This window comes from Mizuhopecten yessoensis, unplaced genomic scaffold (assembly GCF_002113885.1).
Source record: "Mizuhopecten yessoensis strain PY_sf001 unplaced genomic scaffold, ASM211388v2 scaffold5877, whole genome shotgun sequence".
Classification (NCBI taxonomy): Eukaryota; Metazoa; Mollusca; class Bivalvia; order Pectinida; family Pectinidae; genus Mizuhopecten; species Mizuhopecten yessoensis.
This window is the reverse complement of record NW_018406268.1, coordinates 241,067-259,749: the sequence shown is the minus strand read 5'-3', so window position 1 is coordinate 259,749 and position 18,683 is coordinate 241,067. Positions and strand designations below refer to the sequence as shown.

General features: G+C 37.1%; 1 protein-coding gene across 1 annotated transcript; it reads right to left on the bottom strand.

Moving 5' to 3' along the window:
- Positions 1-620: 620 nt before the first annotated feature.
- Positions 621-8,763, bottom strand: LOC110451205 (NAD-dependent protein deacetylase SRT1-like). The gene is made up of 7 exons (XM_021499089.1): positions 8,745-8,763; positions 7,284-7,431; positions 6,195-6,512; positions 5,293-5,373; positions 4,557-4,897; positions 4,058-4,251; positions 621-3,335 (listed from the first exon to the last, which is right to left on the bottom strand). Exons 2-7 carry the CDS (start codon positions 7,420-7,422, stop codon positions 3,119-3,121), a joined length of 1,290 nt encoding a protein of 429 aa, XP_021354764.1. The 5' UTR covers positions 7,423-7,431; positions 8,745-8,763; the 3' UTR covers positions 621-3,118.
- Positions 8,764-18,683: the final 9,920 nt, after the last annotated feature.

Here is an 18,683-nt window from a genome sequence, read left to right as displayed (position 1 = left end):
AATCATTACTTTTTACCTGTAAAATCCTGTAAAAAAGGTAGATCTACAGGTAAAATATCTCTGGTAAATATAGTACATATATGATACCTATTTTTAAAGATGTTCAGGGAACACCCCGTTTCAGCCTGAAGAACAATGTTTACTTAATACTTAATTACTTCATAATTGTTCTGGGAATCGTGATACTAACAGGAATCATGTGTCAATCAAATTATCTTCATTAGTCTTCATAAGTATGAAGAGTGATATGTCGAGCTGGAAATGGTACAAGTACATTATATTAAGGAGGACATAAGATTGAGTAACATGATTTAAAGTGATCTTAAATACTGTTCTAGGAATCGGTATATTATCAGGAATGTGTTAATCAAACAATCTTAATAAGTCTTCATAAAATAATCATAATTACAGTGTTTTGGGAATCATGATATTAACAGGATTGTGTCATTAAATGTATTTTGTCAGAGGGTGATTAATTGTTAGCACTAAGCTTCAACAACAGTAGAGTTTAGTCAACATCTATAAAAATCATTTTGTATTGGGATCATCATTTGTCCAATAAATACTTTTTAAAAACTGATTATTGAAAAACAATTTTTATTACTTTAATTACTGTGACAAACAAAAACAAGAATTGTCTGACTAATTAGGTTATTTTAATCGGTGATAATTTCAAAATTAAACAATGGTAACATTTTAATAACGATCAAGTTTATCATATTTTTTTGCAACAACAAATGAGCATTTCTGAATTAGAGTTACCTCCCTTGTCATGGTTAACGTTATGCATTAACATTTATAATCCAACCCTGTTGTTTTTGTCTCTCCGTTTTGTTTTTATTTACATATATTCATATTTTTGAACCGCGATAGTTCTGTAAAAAACAACTATTTCATGATAGTGACGATGGCATTACTATCTTTCAACTTGAAGCAATATAGTTACCTTCCCAACTAATACTTTATGTACTAAAATCTAAACATAAGGTTAGGATTTTGTTGCCAAATACAGGCAAAATTAGATATAATTTGAGATTAAAATCAAAATGCTTAGTTGTCAAAGGATTTCTTACATCAAATATCATAAATAGAAAATACCAACATTACTAAGATGTAAGATCAATCTTACGGGCAGATTCGGATAATCACCGTCATTTATATACTAATTACTTGTATAGCTGCACCGTTTGAATGGTTGACCAATCTTTTTAAAATACGCCCTCAGCATTCATGATTCAAATTGAAACATAAAATAAAACTCAAAGCACATTTAAATGTATAAATTTCTTCTCTTCTAAATAAGGATTTCTTTTCCTCCTACAAGTAAGGATGAAAAGTCCACTCTCATAGGGTTGCTGTATACTGTTAATGGTAGTGACAACTTAAAGGGAGTGAGACATCGTTTGAAAACTGTCTGCAACACAAGATGCAATGCAGCACAAACATATATTTATAGTCTCAAATTAGTGCCGAGAGTAGGTCAATGAACACGACAAATATAAGCATTAAATGCGTAGGGCCACTCCAAGAAGAACTCAAGCGGTTAAGCTACGGGAGGACTCTTGGCAGATGAAATTGAGTCCGTAGAAATGTGTCGTGTATATCACCAAGATTAAGAAATCTGTCAAGCACATCAGTTGTCTCCATGGACACCTGTTGGAGGTTGTGAAACTGGCTAATATCTAGGGGTCAACATCGGTAGTCTCCTAACGTGGAGTCACCGTATCAATACATTGAATGTCAAAGCTTCAAGATCAGCCGGGTTCTCCACCCGTCTTCAAAACACATCAAGACCAACTGGACATTCAAGATTCTCATACGTACAACCAACCCCATAAGCCCTAAGAGCGGGACCCTAACCAAAGGAATATCGGTGATAGGATCGACGGAGTCAAGAGACGTGCGGAAAGGTTTGTAAGCACTGGCCTTTGTCAAGAGATTCAGGGAGAATGTCCGCAATACTACAGAAGTTGGGCTTGGAAACACATTGATGTGCATAGGTCATGATCTATAACATATAATCCTCTAAAAGGGTGGAAGTGGGTTAAGGCGAAAATCTGTGGCGATCAGACTCTATGACCAGAGAGGCTCATACAAACTATGGCAGATCCAAGAAAAAAAACAGACAACAAGAATTTTTACCGAGGACCATCGCGTAGTTGAATAGCTTGCCTACCAACATCAAGTAGGTAGAAAAACTCTCAATTCTCAGGTCCTCTATCACACACCTTAACTAACTGAATAAAAATCCATGGAGATTTTACTTTTAAGTGTTTGTCAGATTTTTTTTTGAAAAAAAATTGGTGGTTTTGACGTGCTAATGCCATTCGCTGGGTCAGCAAACCCCAAAATGAGTAAATCCCTGTCTAGAAAGATGCTGCTTCTGCTGACGTCGACGATGCCAACGACGACGAGGATGCTTATGATGATAAGAATGGCTGTATCAATTTACGTGTATCATCCAACATATACGCGCATTCCTTTTTAGGCACGAAGCAAGTTTATTACAATATTTATATATTTCATCGAGGCAGAAAACACGCTTAGTCATGGAAGTATTTTACTCATTACAGACAATAGTTTAAACATTATACATAATACACACAGTTAAAACCGGTACACATTTTGAGTAGTTTATAATTACTTCCCGTTAAATATAATAATTACAACTTTCGCTAAAATGAAATAAGTAATTGATAGTTTATTTTTGCGTACCAAGCGAAGCATGCAGATAAAAGTTCTTTGGTGCATCAACACACACGTGGAATGCGTACACAAAGGACTTGTATGATCTTACTCATTCTTGCAATGATTTTGTTCATATTTTGCAATCGCTTTATGACCGATCTACAACAACTACCACGGACAACATTTGTGTGAACATTACAAGATTCAATGCTGTATATTATCACAATATTATCACAACCCATCTTATTTTATGGGAAACAAACATGCAGGACGCCTGCTAACCTTTCTGTTTTATTAAAACCCCTCCATTACATGGACAGAAAGCGCAACGGAAATTATACCGTACGAACTGCGCGTCTTGCAAAATCAGAATTATTCAGCAAAGCTATGAGCTCTTGTTTTTCTTTTTTTCTCTCCAAGTCATATGGTTTTAAACATTCCTTTGACGACCGCTTTGTATCCTTTGCGAGTCGTAGTTTTTCATTCTGTCAGCTCGTCCGTCTTCCCACAGTTCGTGGTCATCCGGGCCCATCAGACATTTCATCACCTCCCGTATGAGGGCGTCACAGTCGCTGAACACACGTGACCCTAGCTGGTTTCCAGAGCTGTCCAACTCGAAACATTTGACATCGAAGTCCGTCACCTGTCTAAAAGTTAAATTTACAGGAGTGTAAGTAAATATTTAGATTGTATAAGAACTTATCAAAGTTTACCTGAGGGGTTCATGGTAATTGATTGACAGCGATTCAATACCGCTTTTAGATAACGTCACGTGAAATGCAGCTTTCGGTTCGATTATTTTTTAGCCGAGTTTTGTGTACAGAAAAATAACACGAAAAGTAGTTGTGAACAATAGCACGGGAACGTAATTGCTTGATATATTCTTTATGATTGGACAACGTTTAACGAATCTTAACTAAGGAAAAGGTAAACGTTAGCGTATGACCTGTTTGATCTAATAAAGTATGACACTGCTTAGACCCATATGCAACAAAGTTAACTATGATAATATCGCTATTAAACTCAATGAGAAACGTGACGCTTAAGGTTTCATGATTTTAGTTTCCTTTCCTCAGTGTCGAATTTTCAGCTTCCCTTGCTTGAAATGTGTACATGCCAAGTTGCTTAGCTATTCCAGAGTTTATACTGAGTAGCGGGATTTTCCGAATAAATGCATACTTTCGATCAATATACCACTTGGTCCACTTTTCTACCTAACATACTATGCAAGTACATATCTATATGGATAAGAAAATATTTGAATTAACTCCGTAAGCTGTACTCTTTACTATTATGAAAGTTTGTGAATTTTATATAATGACACCCTGTTACTCATCATTCTGTGATGTATAACCTTAGAGTTACTAACCTATTACAGATAGCTAGCCGCAGTGGTTCCTTGCCCATCTGTATAAGGCTGTTAGCCGGTGACACATAGAGACTTGAACCCAGGACCAGTACAAATGTAGCCGTTTCCGCCTGGTTTACCGCGCCACTGAGAACCTCCTCCTCTAACCTGTCCCCGAAGTTGATAACTGTACTCCGCATATATCCACTGCAGTCCTGAAACGATGCAGGTGTGAAGGAAAAACTCCTTTTTCAGAAATCATAACGTATCATAATTATTACAAAACATTTGCTCCATTTTCTCTCAATGGGCGAATGTCTTGAGGATTTGAAGATAGACTTTTAGTTCTTTGAAACTATATAAACGAAGAAGTATCTTCATTAACTACTGACTGGTTACCAGCCAAGGGTTGTCTTGAGTGTAATTATGATATAGTACTTATATATAAATTTATCTTTACGATACTATAACGAACATTGGTAATGACTAATTTTGTACATTAATGCGACAAGCACCTTACCTTTTCCGCACACCGCCGACCAGTGCGGTGATTGCATTTACACATCTCACAGACAGACGACGGGACAGAGGCGTCAGTCGCGCCTTTATGATATCCATGACGTAGTTCACACCTTGTGTCACATACTTCACATTTTTCGATGAAGCAGTTGCCATGGAGTTCTGACAACCGCTCTTTGGGAATGCCGGAGAGGCGATGTAGACCGTCTGTGTTCTGACTGATCACGTGCTTTACCTGACCCATGTCCAGTAGCTTGGTCAGTGCCTCGTGCGTGTAAGTTGGCCGAATGTCTTCAAGGCGAGGACCACGTCTTTTAGCAGTAGCGGCACTTGCTTGGCAACCTTGAGAGTAAGAAATGATATGAAATACTGAGTATACATCTTCACTAAATGTAGCATGCGCTACATTGTAATTGTCCTCATTGAACATAAGAAATGACTTTGGGCCTAAATTCAATGAAGCAATCTGCTCTAAGAAATCAAGATATAATGTCAAAATGATGGTGAAAGGATAACGTGCTTTTCTGTTCACGAGAATATTTTCCTCTAAATATTGAACCTGTATACGATTGTAGCTTCCTATGTAATCTTTTTACCAGCACCATTCATCCTTTGACGCCTTTTCATACATAAAATGCATTTATGTTGTATGTTAAACGTTCATTGAGTAAGAAAACAACAATGAGGTTTATATACACATACTCGTGGTAATTTACACAGGGTCGTTAGTGTCCTACCATTGTTTCTGTCTTGATTTGTCCACTTGCCATTGATTCCTCTGTAATCTTCTACACCTGTAGGTGTTGATATACCAGCTCCTGGAAAACGAAATTATTATATCTTCAATATCTTTAGTTACCACATCCTCGATATCCAGGGGTTACGCTCACTTTCGCTCTCTGCACCCCTGGACTATGTCATAGCAAAATTGAAGGCTCCGTGTTGATGAGACAAGAAGACTAGTTCGATCTTTTGATGAACATCAAAAGAATCTCGTGGTCACGTAACGGTACAAATTGACAGGCTTTGAAGTCGGGCGTCTCTCCTTTGTAATCTTCAAAGAACTGGTATCAGCATAGCGATTGGTCAGTTTTTTTTACCTGAGACCAATAAAACAGCCATCTTCGTGACTTCAATTTTGCTATGATATATTCCAGGGGTGTAGAGAGCGAAAGTGAGCGTTACCCCTGGATATCGAGGATGAAGCTATTATTATAGAAACGTATTATTTATCGTAATATGTTCCCGGTAGAAATATTTAGTTAATATTAAAACAAAATATATCCTTAATCAACCGATCGATCAATCCAAATATACAATTTGCTTTATAAAATTTAGCTTCAAAAGAAATAATGCTTCGTTGTGATACACATTGGAATATCGATATTCTTAACAGATATTTGTCGACCAAATTCGCCAAAAAATTGTTGATAAAGATGTCATAATGACGATATAAAAGCGGTGGGTGATTTTTATCAAAATTTTAATCATATTTAAGGTTGTGATGGAGTAAAACATACCTATTCATATTTTCACGAGAAAGCCGAATCACAACATTTTCGGGAAAAGATAAAAAAAACAACAACCCCCACTTCATTTGAGTTATTCTTGTAACATATGCATCATGTACTGTACATACCGGTAAACACTACGGAATATTTGCATTTCTTCAGCATGGAAGCTATCCTCTTGGCCTCCCTCTTCAACATGACGTCACTGTTATAGAACTCCACAGTCATTGACGCCTCGGCCACCAGGAGTTTCTCAAGTTCCGTAACGTGTATGTTACTGGTTACCTGGTTACCAACTGTCACGTGATTGTTGTTGTTTGTCACGTGGTTGCCGTTCGCCATGTTGTTGTTGTTTGTTTTTCTGGCTGCTGCTTCCCGAATTATTTTCCAACATTTCATGTGAAATTTCGCCTCTCCATTGCCGTCCCAAACGGCAAGCATTTCATCTAAAGCAAGATAAAGGTTAATGGTTTAGAAAATGTCTTATTTTTACAAAGTTCCAGTTGCATTTAGATTGAATATGATTGTCACACGAACAGTGGTTTTATGCATAGATTTGCCAATTTTTAAATATTTGAATCTCACATAAAATAGTGTCGCTTATCAAAAGTACAAATGATGAATAATTTCTACGATTTCAATAAATGATCATCCATCTTCCGTGAAGCGGAGAAGGGTCAATGATTTTCAGAATAATTACTATGACGTCATAATTATGATTACAATAACAATCGAATACTATAATTGCCTGGTGATTTTGCTATTGGTTAGATATTTACTTTTCAATTGCTCTTGACCTGTATTTAGTTACAAAATATTAGTGCTGACTAACTTTGACGTCATATTTACTCTGACGTCATTAATATAATTTGCTATAACTGCTCGATATGGCCTGAAACTGTTCTGTTTATCGATTAAATATGTTCTATGCACAACATCGTGACATTTTACGAAAGAAAATTCTTGTTAATAAGTACTATTACTTCACAAATGGATTGTTATCATTGCGATTCCATCTTGGAATGCAGTATCTTACAGACATACTTATAACGCGCTTCAGATATGCATATGTCTGTTCACACTGCACTTCACACCTGCATAGTTGTGGAAATATACTTTTCAATCCGGATATAGTGACAATGTCATGCAGTTTGTGAATATAGATAGGCAGTTCCACGAAAGGTGGTGTAAAGCTCTATATAGATAACCACACATACCTTCTCTGGCCTCCAAACCGCTCTCCTTGTTCTGGTAAGGCGCACGAACATGGACCTTGTTGTCACTTGGCTTCAGACCTTTGTTCTTACACGTCTTCAAACAACAATTACTGTTGTTCAGCAAAGAAGCGGACGCCATAGTCGTTTCCTATAAAGTCCAAAATGTAAACTCATCAAATCTTCACATATGACCTTGATGTTAGGTAAAATTATGAATAGTAGCACTGGGTTATTTACAAAGACGTGACATGGACACAGAAACATAAACTCGTAGGGCGGTTGCTGATTGATTCTACAGCTGGTGGCTTCTGTTTTGTTTCTACGGATTTTCAACACATTATACAACATCTCCACCCACATATCACGTTGATTATGAGAAAAGTACAAGTATTGTGTATCCCCCAAGAATTGTGCAGCTAATCTGTAACCTTAATTACACATAGGATTGAGAGGAGATCACCTCAACAATATCAACTCATTGTATGTAGCTTTTGAGCACCTGCTATGCAATGACGTCTTCGAACATTCTGTTGTCAGACGATGTGATACTAGGTCAATATATTATCCTTATCTATATAAACATTGTGTTACATTGTCTACATCATTTCCTAGGATACTACACACGTTGCACGAACAATAAAATCCGAGATGGTTAGCTAAAAATTTGTTTCAATACTATTAATGAAATGATATATGCATGTTAAACCCACAGAGACGTGTCTGTTCGTGTAAGTTTCTCCTTAAATATACCTTAGATGAACAAATGTAGATATACAAACCCTACAAAACATTATAGGTACAAATGTAGTTATACCGACCCTACAAAAAAAATGTACAAATGATAATGTATGGACTATAAAAAGTATTAGATGTAAAATGTAAATATACAGAGTTTGCAAAATATCGTATGGACAAAGATGTACCGACCATACAAAAAATAGAATATTTGATGTACAGATGTAGATATATTCACCATATACATAAGCCGAGCATGTTGTCCGATCCGTATGGTATTGCAAAGACAGTACATTTAAAATAGATACAAATACTGCAAATCAATGCATAGCCTTTTTATCTCATCTGGCTTACGTGCATAATACATAATGTAGATAACACAATCGTGGCCTGGAGAAGAAGGAAATACAAATGTGAATAACACAATGCTAGGACTACTTTAAGGATTTTAAAACAAACTTTCATCAAAACACCTCACAATTTATGGCCTAGATGTAAATAAGACAACAAAATGAAGCTATCCAACATTTACAACTTTTGGTATCACTGCCAATAGTTTGGTACTGATGAAGTTGACTTATGACACAATGAACAACAACGGTAGTCACTTATGTCAGATAAATAAGTAAATTGGTGGACAGACGGACATGTTGACAATTAAGCAAACACGCTGTCCCCACAGCTGTAGGTAGGGACATTATCTAGCTTTAACGTACTATTACTTACCGGGAAAACGTAACAAATATACACACATACACTTGGGTAACTGTTTATGCTACCTACCTGTTTGGCCTGCTCCTCGATATCATACTGATCGTACACACACAGTCATGTGGCTATGAACATTTCTAAAAATAGACATGAGGCAGTATTCACGCTATTTGCTGTCAACAGTCTATTTTCGATTCGTAAAACATTTAAACCCAGATATGTAATATATTTATAGTTAAAGCCGTAACGGCTGTTAAGATAAAACCGTCTACGATTTATCTGTTAGTTTTATATAGTAAAACAATTTTATAACAAACCAGATTGTAACTAGGAATTTAATAAATATTAGCATTACTCGTTACAGAGTTTAATTTGATTTCTTAGTTATAGAACATGCGCGACTTTTCTTATGAAGAAGATTTTGTAATACGCGTGTTTTATGTAGGTTTCTGTTTACTAGTCTTACATAGATTTTAGACAAACATACTTTGGAAGGAATATTTTTGTTTTATAAAGTATTCCATTTATTTTTACAAACACTTGTCGCCATTTTGAGTTATCGATCAACTCCCTTGCTTTTATATAAACGATTGATAGTTACAAGAGTAGCAAGGAAATGAATGTCGAATGTAGGACAGTAGATATACTTTATTTGAAAGTATACTGTTGGATTCATCTTAATTTTTTATATTAAAAATATATATTACAGATTATAACCCTCCACCCTGTATAATAAATCAAGAAAAATCAAGATCAAGGTAAGTTTCATAAGTGCGGTGGGGCCTCTGAGATTTGTGACCTCTTAGGACATCGTTCAATGTCAATGTGTTCTAGTTTTAATTCTATACATTATTCACATACAGGGACATCCTGCATCGACATAAACACGAGTTCGCATTCAGTGGCCATGTCACCACCTATATCGTCAGGTGTATACAGTTCATAGACTAAGTTCGCCAAAGAGACCACCATCATTTCCGCGCATATGATTATCAACCACGTGTACCAGAATGCAAGATTTACAATTGAAGGGGAATCAGAAGGTAACATTAAACGTAATTCCTTCATCATTTCATATTCCTTGATTCTAGTTATTTTTTCGTCTTATTTTCTTCTATGGACACTCTTTGGTTATTTCGACATATCCTTTTCCAGCAGTCTTAACAGAATAACAAAAATTAAAAAAATAAATATGTTGATTCCGTTGTCAGATGATGTGATACTAGGTCAAGGTATTAAACTTATCTATATAAGCATTGAGTAACACTGTCTATATCATTACCTAGGATACTACACAGGTTTCACGAATAACATACTCCGAGACGGCATTCGATAGATAGCTTAAAAAGTTGTTTCAATACCATAAAATGATATACGTATATTAAACCCACATATACGTGTCTGTTCGTGTTAGTTTCTCCTTAAATATAACATTTAAACTAATACAAAACAATACGAACCTTTCAAACATAAAATTCAGCTGACTCTTGGGTTATTTCGACATATTCTTTTTCAGAAGTCTTAGCAGAATAAAAAAATGAAAGAAAACAATTCAATATGTTCGTTCATGAGCATAAACACATCATAACTGATAACTGAAATGAGAGTAGCCTTTAATTAATGTTATGCATTATGCCATATTCAGAAATACGAGAAACTGGTAGCAGATATAAGAAGATAAATCTTTATTGACGAAAGCTGAATGCACAAGAAATAAGTATTCAGAGTACTTGGAATGATGATTTATTCAGATAAAAAGCGACAAGACGAATATTGCTTGTTATTGAAGAAAGCTAAAGGCATAAATAACTGTTTGTCAAGTGCATCGAATCATTATATATTCAAAAATAAGCGACATTGCGAAACATTTGATGCTAATTAGTTATTGACAACTTCTAAATATACAGAACAGCTTTTTAATGACACCTGGGCGCTATGTATATTTAGAAATAAAGTCGACAGTGGGTAGGTGAGAAAACAGCTATCCTTATATTTGTAATGTTGATACCGAACAAGACAATATTCAAGATTTACAGCTTGTATCATAAACCGGCAGAATCACTTACATAGGATGATAACCACTTCACATATGACACTGGCCGTTATGAGGACGTGTAACCCTAACAAAACTGAAAGATAAATGAGTGTAGAAATAGCGTTGTGGTGAAAACGTATGGTAGTTAAGTTCCATTTTCATGAATAGGAACACTGTTATTAAATACTATATTAATACATCCTGTTCTGTCAACAAAATTTTGATTGGACGATTTCTTCAAAGTTGAAAAGCAGACATACGAGGTGCCCCTCGTTTTGAATTCTGTTGTCGCTTTAAGAAGAAACATGAAAAACAGAAGAACACCCCCCCCCCCCCCCCCAACCAAAAAAAAAACCGGATTGATTTTACAGAATAGGAACGAAAATGTACTCTATGCAAGAACTATATGGGGCATGAGTTATACTATATATCTTACAGACGTGAGAACTGTTGTGTTCCGAGACAACTGCATACACTTATGATATGGGAGCAATTCCTCTCAAGTTAAAATGTAATGAAGATAGAATATGTCTCTTGCTGAAGAAAATCCTTTACTGTTAACGTACTATTTCATGTATTGATAATGTATTGTGCTTGCCATCCATTTTGTTATTATACTGCATTTCAATACCTCACATTATACGTTGAAGTGTTTAAAGGGAAACCAAACAAAACCTACAAAAAAATGAAAAACTAATGGGCTAGTGTAGTGAAAATAAACCGTAGCATACTTAAACCGCAGGATAGTGTGGTGAAAACAGATAGCTGTATATTAAAACCGTAGGGTAGCATAGCGAAAAACACACGGTAGCTTGCAATTGTAGGATAGTGTAGTGAAAAAATGGGATAGCTTAATGAAAAGATAGAAAAGCATAATGCAACTCCACTCGACCAGGATAGCGTAATGTTAACATTGAGAAGCGTAATGAAAGCATAATTTAGTGTTGTAAAATCATGAATCAGTGTAAAGATAGATTAAAGTTATGCAAACATTGGTTACTCATAAATCACATTAATACAAATATGGATTGATGCAAATTTCCTGAAAAAAAGAACGTTAAATATTTTATATAAACTTTATTTCTTTTACAATAAATATGAAACAAGTAAGTGCGGTATCCACAGTATCACTCGACCAACCCAAATAATATAATAGATAATAAATATTTTCCCATTAATGTTTAATTCTTCCATTAATGTTGAGTTCTTCAATGAAAAAGACATCCGCATCTGAAACAAGCTTATATGTGCGTTTTACGTCATTGTGAAAAATTACATACGTTCAACATGGTTGAAATTTTCATTTTGTTTGGAAGACGACACTACGATCTCACGGTCGTAGTGCAAAAAATGTGGTTACCTGTAGCGCTGTGCACACACACACACCTGTATATAATAGCTTTAAACACACGGCTCACCGCTAGACAAGGACAACTATGTAGGTCACATCGACCAATAGATAAGGAGGGTATAGCCTTGATCCATCAGTTTATTAGAGCTACTCTCTATCGCCTGTATTAGGCGCAAAGTGTACTTCTATTGTCAGTTCCGTGGGTGTTTTTTTTTTTTAGAAAAGAGGTATTGGCGTTAAACTTTCCTAAAGTAAGGAGTTAAGGAGACTTTCAGATTACATTATTACGTCACAAAGGGCACCAATAGATAGCTTTCGCAAATAACAGAATTTTAGATTTCAAAAATTACCTCCAAGGTCGTGTTCGCCATAATATTCTCTATATTGTATAAACTTCATTTGAGGAAAATTAAAACTACATTTTTGTCTTTGTCGCAGCGAAAAAAAGTATTACAGAATACAGAACGGCTGTTTTTGCACTGTAAGCGGTGTAAAAGACACAACATATATCGCCCTAAACTTGGAAGTTTCCTCTAGCTGAGTCAGTAACAAGAGACCAGATGGTAGTACAACCACTAGTCTGTGAATGAAGGAAAACTCGAATCTGTTCCTATATTTTCTTACCTACCTATACATTCGTGGTAACAAAAACCATTTACTCATTTAGTTTGTCCCATGGTTTAGTGAATTTGTGGTAAACAGAACGGGTCCCATGGTTTACATTTTTTGCGTGCGCACGGGAACCAAACACCCAGTACCATCGAGCCTCACGACAGATTCCTCTCCATAGATACCGTCGTCGACTGTCGTATAATTTCGAACTAAAGCTAATATTTCTACCTGTATTTATAGAAATAAGATATAAAATAAACATACCATTTGCTTTTCAGACTTAATTCAAACGCGTATCAGTTACAGCCGACGGCATCAGCTGACTACAGACTATAACGCTGTGATGGACAATACGGGTGGTTACCCTCATCTAGATTCTGTATGAGCTTGCCAATGTCGGTCAGATGTTTGTTAAGAAAATTGGGCCAAATATATATGACACCGCTCTTTTTCGGTAAAAATAGATTTATAAAAATGAAGACGGGCCTTCGGAGCGTGTAGACGTACACATGTACCACTGAATTGCATTAGAACACGTCCAGTGCATGTTATAAGTAAGTATTTACGTCAGCGTTGTACAGTATATTTCAGTGGGCCGTGTGTTGTGGAATGTCCCTATATGTGTTGTTCGCTAATGTAAGTGTTGTAGGTCCCTGTCAGTTTTATACGTTTTACGTCAGATTAAATGTTGCGCGTCAATAAGATGTTGTACGTGCATGTAAGGGGTGTACGTGCGTGTAAGTGTGTTCATGCTTGTACGTGTTTTACGTCCCCGTCAGTATCGTATATGTCACTGTAAGTGTTCTGCTTCCATGTAAGTGTTTTACGTCTTCGTTAGTGTTATAGTCCGTTTAAATACTGTACATAAGTGTAAGTGTTGTACATCCGTGTGTTTTAAGTTAATGTATATATTGTACGGCAGTGTGTTGTACGTCCGTACATTGTATGAGCGATGTGCATCCGATTAAATGCAATTCGTTTGTGTAAGTGGTGCAATTGGTGGGTTCATATCTGTGTAAGTGTGGAATCCGTGAAAGTATTGTAGTCCGTGTTTTCTACGTCTGTGTAAGTGTTGTACACCCGTGCTAGTGGTGTAGTCCGTGTGTTGTACGTCTGTGCAAGTGTTGTACACACGTGTTAGTGTTGTAGTCCGTGTGTTTTACGTCTGTGTAAGTGTTATACACCCGTGCAAGTGGTGTAGACCGTGTGTTTTACGTCTGTGTAAGTGTTGTACACGCGTGTTAGTGTTGTAGTCCGTGTGTTTTACGTCTGTGTAAGTGTTGTACATGCGTGTTAGTGTTGTATAAACCGTGTGTTGTACGTCTGTGTAAGTGTTGTACACCCGTGTTAGTGTTGTATAGACCGTGTGTTTTACGTCTGTGTAAGTGTTGTACATCCGTGTTAGTGTTTTAGTCCGTGTATTGTTCGTCTGTGTAAGTGTTGTACACACGTGTTAGTGTTTTAGTCCGTGCGTTTTACTTCTGTGTAAGTGTTGCACACACGGGTTAGTGTTTTAGTCCGTGTGTTTTACGTCTGTGTTAGTGTTGTACACCCGTGTTACTGTTGTATAGACCGTGTGTTTTACGTCCGTGTAAGTGTTGTACACTCGTTTAAGTGTTGTATAGACCGTGTCTTTTACGTCTGTGTAAGTGTTGTTCACACGTGTTAGTGTTTTAGTCCGTGTGTTTTACGTCTGTGTTAGTGTTGTACACCCGTGTTACTGTTGTATAGACCGTGTGTTTTACGTCTGTGTAAGTGTTGTACACTCGTTTAAGTGTTGTATAGACCGTGTGTTTTACGTCTGTGTAAGTGTTGTTCACACGTGTTAGTGTTTTAGTCCGTGTGTTTTACGTCTGTGTAAGTGTTATACACACCCGTGCAAGTGGTGTAGACCGTGTGTTTTACGTCCGGTAAGTGTTGTACACCCGTGTTAGTGTTTTAGTCCGTGTGTTGTTCATCTGTGTAAGTGTTGTACACACGTGTTAGTGTTTGAGTCCATGTGTTTTACTTCTGTATAAGTGTTGCAAACACGTGTTAGTGTTTTAGTCCGTGTGTTTTACGTCTGAGTAAGTGTTGTACACCCGTGTTAGTGTTGTATAGACCGTGTGTTTTACGTCTGTGCAAGTGTTGTACACACGTGTTAGTGTTGTAGTCTGTGTGTTTTTACGTCTGTATAAGTGTTGTACACCCGTGTAAGTGTTGTATAGACCGTGTGTTTTACGTCTGTGTAAGTGTTGTACACACGTGTTAGTGTTTTAGTCCGTGTGTTTTACGTCTGTGTAAGTGTTGTACACCCGTGTTAGTGTTGAAAGTCCGTGTGTTTTACGTCTGTGTAAGTGTTGTACACCCGTGTTATTGTTGTAGTCCGTGTGTTTTACGTCTGTGTAAGTGTTATACACCCGTGTTAGTGTTGTAGTCCGTGGGGTGTCCGTCTGTGTAAGTGTTGTACACCCGTGTTATTGTTGTAGTCCGTGTGTTTTACGTCTGTGTAAGTGTTGTACTCCCGTGTTAGTGTTGTATAGACCGTGTGTTTTACCTCTGTGTAAGTGTTGTACACCCGTGTTAGTGTTGTATAGACCGTGTGTTTTGCGTCTGTGTAAGTATTGTACATCCGTGTTAGTGTTGTATAGACCGTGTGTTTTACGTCCGGTAAGTGTTATACACCCGTGTTAGTGTTGTAGTCCGTGGGGTGTACGTCTGTGTAAGTGTTGTACACCCGTGTTAGTGTTGTATAGACCGTGTGTTTTACGTATGTGCAAGTGTTGTACACACGTGTTAGTGTTGTATAGACCGTGTGTTTTACGTCCGGTAAGTGTTATTCTCCCGTGTTAGTGTTGTAGTCCGTGGGGTGTACGTCTGTGTAAGTGTTGTACACCCGTGTTAGTGTTGTAGTCCGTGTGTTTTACGTCTGTGCAAGTGTTGTACACACGTGTTAGTGTTGTAGTCCGTGTGTTTTACGTCTGTGTAAGTGTCATACACCCGTGTTAGTGTTGTAGTCCGTGGGGTGTACGTCTGTGTAAGTATTGTAGTCCGTGTGTTTTACGTCTGTGTAAGTGTTGTACGTTGGTGTTAGTTTTGTATATATAGTCCGTGTGTTTTACGTCTGTGCAAGTGTTGTACACCCGTGTTAGTGTTGTAGTCCGTGTGTTTTACGTCTGTGCAAGTGTTGTTCACCCGTGTTAGTGTTGTACAGACCGTGTGTTTTACGTCTGTGTAAGTGTTGTACACACGTGTTATTGTTGTAGTCCGTGTGTTTTACGTCTGTGTAAGTGTTATACACCCGTGTTAGTGTTGTAGTTCGTGTGTTTACGTCTGATTAATGTTTGTAGTTCGTGTGTTTTACGTCTGTGCAAGTGTTGTACACCCGTGTAAGTGTTGTAGTCCGTGTGTTTTACGTCTGTGCAAGTGTTGTTCCCCCGTGTTAGTGTTGTACAGACCGTGTGTTTTACGCCTGTGTAAGTGTTGTACACACGTGTTATTGTTGTAGTCCGTGTGTTTTACGTCTGTGTAAGTGTTATACACCCGTGTTAGTGTTGTAGTTCGTGTGTTTACGTCTGTTTAATGTTTGTAGTCCGTGTGTTTAACGTCTGTGTAAGTGTTTTACGTCCGTGTTAGTGTTGTAGTACGTGTGTTTTGCGTCAGGGTAAGTGTTATACACCCGTGTTAGTGTTGAAGTTCGTGTGTTTACGTCTGTTTAATGTTTGTAGTCCGTGTGTTTTACGTCTGTGTAAGGGTTATACACCCGTGTTAGTGTTGTAGTCCGTGTGGTGTACGTTACACCCGGTGTTGTACACCCGTGTTCTGTATAAGTGTTTTACGTCTGTGTAAGTGTTGTAGTCCGTGTGATTTACGTCTGTGTTAGTGTTGTAGTTCGTGTGTTTTACGTCTGTGTAAAGTGTTATAGTCCGTGTGGTGTACGTCTGTGTAAGTGTGGTACGTCGGTGTTAGTGTTGTAGTCCGTGTGGTGTACGTCTGTGTAAGTGTTGTACACCCGTGTTAGTGTTGTAGTCCGTGTGGTGTACGTCTGTGTAAGTGTTGTACTCCCGTGTTAGTGTTGTACTTCTTGTGTGTTTCTGCTTCTGCCATTTAAGTGTACTCATTTGTCTTGCCGAATATAATGACACTGGTTTGTGCGTGCGCAATGGTACAATTACAAAGATTTAAAAACAAAAATAATAATAATAATAATTAATAGTATGAGGAAGAATACTACTAATAGTAAATAATTAGAAAATTTAATAAAAATAGATAAGGTTAAAAACACACATTACTTTACGGTTTTTTAAAGTTTAGGATGGCAGATTTGAAGGCCACTAGTGATTTAGTGTAGTTGATATCTGGCGGGAGGTGTTCCAATCAACTATAGTGCGTGGATAAAAGGACATTTTCTTAAACTGGGTTCTGCATTGAGGTATGGAGAAGCATTGTTCATGTTGGTTTCTAGATAGACGTGTAGCTGGGAGTAGTTTGTTTGTAGAGTCAATTGTAACCAGGTTGTTTTTAATTTTGTAAAGCATGGCTAGGCGGGCATTTTTTCTTCTGGCTTCTAAAAATGGATAATTTAAAGTATCTAACATATCTCTTACACTGGACCTGTTGCCATGGCGACTTAAGGTAAATCTAGCTCCTCTCCGCTGGACCTTTTCAATTTTGTTGATGTCTTGTTCTAAATATGGGTCCCATACAGTACTGGCATATTCAACTGTTGGCCTAACTAAAGATATGCATGCCTGTTCTTTAATTCCTTTGGAGCTAATTTTGAGGTTTCGTCTTAAAAAGCTTAGAGTGTTGTTGGCTTTGTTACAAATGTTGGTGATATGTTTCTCCCAACGTATGTCTGAACTAAACGTAATGCCCAAATCTTTAGCAGTATTTACATGTTTTAAGGTTTGTCCGTAAAGGGTATAATCGTACAGTTTGGGAGAACGACTACGTGTTATAGAAAGTACGCTACACTTGTCCGGGTGGAAGGATATAATCCAGTCTTTTGCCCATACAGCTAATTTGTCAAGGTCAGATTGGAGACATTTAGCATCCTGCTCACATGATATGGTCAGATAAGCTATCGTGTCGTCCGCAAATAATCTTACAGTGGATTGTAGGCTTGATGCTAGGTCGTTTATGTAGTGCAGGAAGAGACTTGGTCCCAGAACTGACCCCTGTGGTACCCCAGATTCTACAGGCATATATGATGAAATTTCACCTTCACAAAGGACAGCTTGCTGGCGGCCGAGTAGGAAGTTTTTTTATCCAGCAATTTGTTTTTCCTCTTACTCCGTAATGTTCTAATATATGAATAAGAAGTGAGTGGCTGACTTTGTCAAATGCCTTCGAAAAATCTAATATTAATACGTCGGTTTGTTTGCCAGCTTCTAAATTTTGAGTAATATCTTCAACAAATTCCAATAATTGGGTCTTGCAGGATCTGAATTTTCGAAAACCATGTTGCAAAGGGTAGAGTATATCGTGATTATCTGAATGGGTCATGATGTGGCTTACTATAATGTGTTCAAAAAGCTTGTTAAGTCTGTGTAAGTGTTGGACGCCCGCGTTAGTGTTTTACGTCGCCGTTAGTGTTTTGTACCCCCAATAAGAATGTATCTGCGTAGAAGTTTGGCTGTTATATTTTTATACTTGACGGAACAAACTCAGATAGTGTTATTCTTGTAGGCTTATATAACTCTAAATTAAAAAAAAATCAATTCGCTTGATTTATCGCATAATTATTATAATCGAGTCACGAATCCTGTGGACTGACATGTACACATATATATGTAGTCTACTCGAGATGATTACTCATATATACAATGTGTCACAATTTTAATCATATGTATTTAAAAAAAAGCTAAAAATGACTTCTTAATAAGGAAACATGTTTTTTCCAACTAATTTAGTATATATATACTGATTCATTTTAGGAGTGTCGGAAATACATATATAATCTAGCCTACTTGCT